At 35.5% G+C, this 5,285-nt stretch overlaps 1 protein-coding gene across 1 annotated transcript; it reads left to right on the top strand.

Moving 5' to 3' along the window:
* Window positions 1-432: 432 nt before the first annotated feature.
* On the top strand, window positions 433-4,879 carry LOC101299845 (putative methylesterase 12, chloroplastic-like). The gene is made up of 5 exons (XM_004294468.1): window positions 433-894; window positions 1,565-1,804; window positions 1,887-2,030; window positions 2,802-2,936; window positions 4,415-4,879. Exons 1-5 carry the CDS (start codon window positions 652-654, stop codon window positions 4,685-4,687), a joined length of 1,035 nt encoding a protein of 344 aa, XP_004294516.1. The 5' UTR covers window positions 433-651; the 3' UTR covers window positions 4,688-4,879.
* Window positions 4,880-5,285: the final 406 nt, after the last annotated feature.

The raw sequence follows: 5,285 nt of genomic DNA on the forward strand, positions 1-5,285 counted from the left end.
AATTCTGACGTTAACAGACATCTAACATAGTTAGTCAAATTAAGAAGTTTGACTGAAACTTATGAATGTCAGTCTGCCACGTCTTATGGTGAACCTTCACCCTGTGGAGGGAAGAATTTTCGGTCTTTCATTCTTTGATAGTGTTACTACAGACAAACATGGCTTTGACCGTCTATTTGTGTCAAGGAGTCTGAAAGAGCTTAGACTCAGGTACAATGTGCACAGTGGCATTAACCTAGAGAAGCCACGTCGCACTTGAAAGAAAGATCAAAGTAGCTTTCTCACTTTCTACTGCGTTTTCTAGTCTTCCCACTTCCCAGAGACAGTTAAAACAGAGCATTGAAAACTCTGAAAAAAACATACACAAGAAAACCATTAAATAGCTATCAATTCAGTTGGGCTGAGTTAGTTGTTGTAGTCTTCCAGGTTTTCATCTCTCACATTCATATTTATTATTCTCAGCAATCTTCTCCCTACCTCTCAAACCTCACCAACTCTCTCTCTCTCTCTCTCTCTCTCTCTCTCTCTCTCTCTCTCAAAAATATTAACTATTACAATGTGTTCATCTTCATTTTCCTTGAAAAGCTCTTGACTTTCTTCCAATTCCCCAAAATCAGTTTCTGGGTTTTGCTCGGAGCTCGTTTTCTGGTGATGGGTAACCGATTTATTTGCATGTCAAAGAAGGAAACCAAAGAAAATGGATCCAGAAGTAAGAGGGTGAATCGTTCACAGAGGAAGCTGCTTGCAGAAGATGAGTTTTTGCACAGGCAAGCTCTGTCTATGGCTATTCATCAGCACCAATTGTCCCAGAGGTTTGATGGATCCATGTCTAGGAGAATTAATGGCTCCACCAGCTCTAGGAGAACCACTCTTCCCGAATCAGTAGCAAAGCAGGTGACCTTTTTCTTCATTTGATGAAGATACTCTTGATGATGATGGGATCTGTGATGAAAAGTTTGATTCTGAAAAGTGCTTAATTATGTAGGATTTGTTGGATAATCCATGTGATTGTGTGAATGTTGTTGATGAAGTTGGAAAAGTATTCTGCTTTTATATTGATGGGATGAAAAAGTGAGTCTCAAAAGTAGGGGTCTTTATATTGTTTTGCTCATCTTGCAATTAGAGTTCTATGATCTTTAGTTTTACGTTTCTTTATCTAGAAGCAAAAGTGTGTTGAAGACTCTCCTTTTTGCTTGAGACCCATGCAGAATTTTATGTCGATTGGTTAGTGGTTAGACATCTCTCGAGTATTATAATTTTATCAGATAGTCTTTCTCTTCTAGCTTTATAAACTTCTAAAACGTAATTTCTTTTTTTTTTGAACTCTAAATTTCCCTAAACTATCACATTTTCCTACTTCTCCTATCTTTTGATTGCTAGTCGGCTTCCTTTTCTTGCAAATACTTTGATGCAGCCAAGCACTTTTAATCATTTTAATCAGTTACTACAGCAGTGTGGTGATTTACTGTTTTGTGTTTATTCTCCCTTGAATTGATTACTATGATAATTAATTTTGCTCCCTTGAATTGATTTGTATGATAACTAACTTCGTTGTACCTTTCAGGTACCTGAAAACTTGGACAACATAACAACAAAAAAGTTTATTTTAGTACATGGAGAAGGCTTTGGAGCATGGTGTTGGTACAAAACAATTGCTTTGCTAGAGGAAGTAGGATTGCTTCCCACCACCTTTGATCTCAAGGGTTCTGGTATTGATCTAACAGATTCTAACTCTGTTACTACTTTAGCAGAGTATTCAAAACCGTTGATTGACTATCTACAAAACCTTCCAGAGGATGAAAAGGTTACAAGCTTGTATTATTCAACTCATTGCAATTTGCAAGTAGTGTATGGTTAAACTTAATTTCTGTGTAATTCTTGTGCAGGTTATTTTGGTTGGTCACAGTACTGGTGGTGCCTGTGTTTCTTATGCTCTGGAGCACTTTCCGCAAAAAATTTCTAAAGCAATATTCATCTGTGCCACTATGGTGTCTAATGATCAGAGACCGTTTGATGTATTTGCTGAAGAGGTAAAATATTTTATTATGTCCAGATGGGGCATAAAATCAATTAACAATCCTAAACTTGGGGATTTACAGCAATTATACTGGATCACTTCTGAACAACACCATATGTTTCTTCAGGGACAGTCATATAGTCAGGGGGTTCAATCTTCAACATGTTCTAATAAGAAATAAGGATACTAAATTCATGTTGATAGATTGTTAATAAAACCAAATCATAAAGATTTATGTCTGAATCTTGACTTATGAACCTCCGTGATTGAATCATACTATGTTACTTATTGACAATGTGTGATATTATCTATATCTTCTGAATATGAAAAGTGCAAAACTCTACATACTGAAGAGGTGGTCCGCATCCTCTGTACAATATTAGAAATATTATGCTCGTGTCCTTTGTAATGACTAGGACTGTTAAAGTAATTTTTCAGAAATTATTAGTCAGGCAACCCATTTTGTATCCTTCTTGTATTATCATGGATTCATCCTCAAATCAGCACGACTCGTTCTCTTTGCAGGTCCTCATTTTCTCCCTGTTTTTGCTTGCACACGTTTTTGTTAAAACAAAAATCAAGGGTCTTTTTATATGTATTGGTACAATCTATTCAGTATATGTCTAGAATTGTGATCTTAAGGACATAAGAGAATTCACTTTACATGAAACTAATTGTTAAATGAGGAAGATGAATGAGATATATGACTGTATAATTTATCACAAAATATCTCAACGCTTGAAACTACCATGTTCTTGTCCTGATAAGGGAATCTATATTGCAGCTTGGTTCAGCGGAAGATTTTATGCAACAATCAAAGTTCATGATTCATGGAAATGGTAAAGACCAGCCTCCTACAGGATTTATGTTTGAGAAAGAACAGATGAAAGGGTTATATTTCAATCAATCTCCTGCAAAGGTATGTCGTGACTCAAGCAGATAACTTTGTCCAAGTTATTCCTGGTTTTGGTTCCTTATAGTTTTTCTTAATTCTAAATTATATCCATAGAAAAAAAAGTTGCATGGAATTCAGATCTCAGTAATATAATTGGAATATTAGAACATGTTAGTGGGAGTAAGTGCAAGTGAACTTGTTTAAATTTATATTATTCCACCACACCTTCAAATTGCCCAGATATATTTAACTTCCTTTTTCCCTTTATATATGAAAGTCTTATTGTGTCCTTATGTTTTTAATGATACATCTGTACCAACATGACACTTTTTGGTAGATTTCATGAACCGTTGTTTGTTTATTTTCTATCCATATTTTTTAAGAAAAATAAAACCATTGAGTTTGAAAGATAAGAATGCTTAAATATGTTGCCAATTATATGGTAGTCCGGGATGAAAAATGAGAAGCTTCAGGTTCTTTGATTCAAAATTTGAGAGTTAGAACCATCCCCTTGGAAGACTGATTAATAAACAGGGAAAGGATTCTTTCCTTGTACAATTGAAGAACTAGTGCTACAGACATTGTGGTACTGGACATTTTAGATTCTGTTTGGCACTGTGTTCTCAATAATGAAAACAGTCGATGGAAATAAGCAGGTCTGTCCATGATCAATAAGATAGTTCTTAGGTACTTGATCGTGTATATTGGATATTTCCACAGAAGTATTATAGGAATGACTTTCTGTGTTAGAATATGAGCTCTAGTTTTTGCATAGTACAGTTTTGACTTGTAAGTGAAATCATATGAACATTTTACAACACATTAGCATTTCTTTACTGTGTTATATGTATACGAGTCTTATCTGTTTCCAGATTTACATTTATTTTGTCTCATAGATATATCTAGTCACTTTTGAAAGCTGAGTCCTAATAATCGAATTCTGTAACTGACCTTCCCATACCCCTCCTAGAGAAGTCATGCAGCTTTAGTTGGTCTAAAGAATGTATCTACGCATATCTACATACATGTGTAACTACAGAACTATAACTGTAAAGATGGGCAGATTTATTACTATAGTGAGGAGGTGTGGGATGACGATAGAGATCCTTGCTTATAACAATCAAAATGTTCAGGCAATATATACTTCATATTCATGGATTGATTTCACTCAAAAGTTTATCGTCCCCATGTGTATTAATTACTAGTAATTGAAATTATTTAACGTAGATGAGGTTACCTTAATCATCTAGTACATAATAGATACTCAAGTACAGTCACGAATCATGCTAGATTCTGCAGTTGATTTTGACATTCTAGAATGTTAGAATTATGGGTTTCTCCACCTAAATACGACCTTAGTTGTGGCTTTCTGTGACCTTGTAATCCACCTGGGTTTCTACACTGAGTTGATAAAACTATTATGTAAATCAGTACCATTTTTATTTTACTTAAAGTAGTTTTATTGTTATTATAAGTTTGTAACAGCTATTAGTTCATTCCAGGATGTTGCTCTGGCCATGGTGTCCATGAGACCAATCCCACTGGGTCCAATCATGGAGAAACTGTCTCTGTCGCCTGAGAAGTATGGAACTGGCCGGCGCTTCTTCATTCAAACATTAGATGATCGAGCACTTTCACCAGATGTCCAAGAAAAGCTGGTGAGGGAAAATCCACCTGAGGGAGTTTTCAAGATAAAAAGCAGCGACCACTGCCCATTCTTCTCAAAGCCAACGTCACTGCACAAAATTTTGGTTGAAATTGCTCAAATCCCATAGCATATATATATCAAGAATGAGATTCCTTTATTTTACCTTCCTTTCACAGAACAGAAGTTTAGCTGATTACTTGGTTCCATGATTCTATCATATGGAAGGCCATGATTGTATGTAGAACATGCTGGCCTGGTGTCTCTGTAATTTCTTGATAGTAAAGATCAAAAGCAATGCCAACGAACATTTTAGAGAAGCATTCTCTAGTAGTCACTCATTCCTCAGTAATGTTAGCTGTAACCCCTGTGGCTATGGTAAAATGGTAAATCAAAGGGCTGCAAACAAGCTGAACATGACACAAGATTTTTCTTTGACCTTTTGTGTGCAAGTTTAAGAGTAGCTTCAACTTTGAAAACTGATAGGATACAATCAGTGGTCGTGTCGCCCAACTTACAACAGCTGGTACTGAAAATTTTGGCATAGCTTACATGCTCGGAACAAAGACAATTTTTTTTCTTTTTTCTTTTTGGCAAAACACATGCTTTAAGCTTTGAAGCGCTAACTTAATGCAGAATGAATTGCATATTTCAAAGGTACTGCAGAATGAATTACATATTTCAAAGGGTAGCAATCCAGATTACATCTGTTGAATACTTTTAATATT

The sequence above is a fragment of the Fragaria vesca genome, linkage group LG3 (genome assembly GCF_000184155.1).
Source record: "Fragaria vesca subsp. vesca linkage group LG3, FraVesHawaii_1.0, whole genome shotgun sequence".
NCBI lineage: Eukaryota > Viridiplantae > Streptophyta > Magnoliopsida > Rosales > Rosaceae > Fragaria > Fragaria vesca.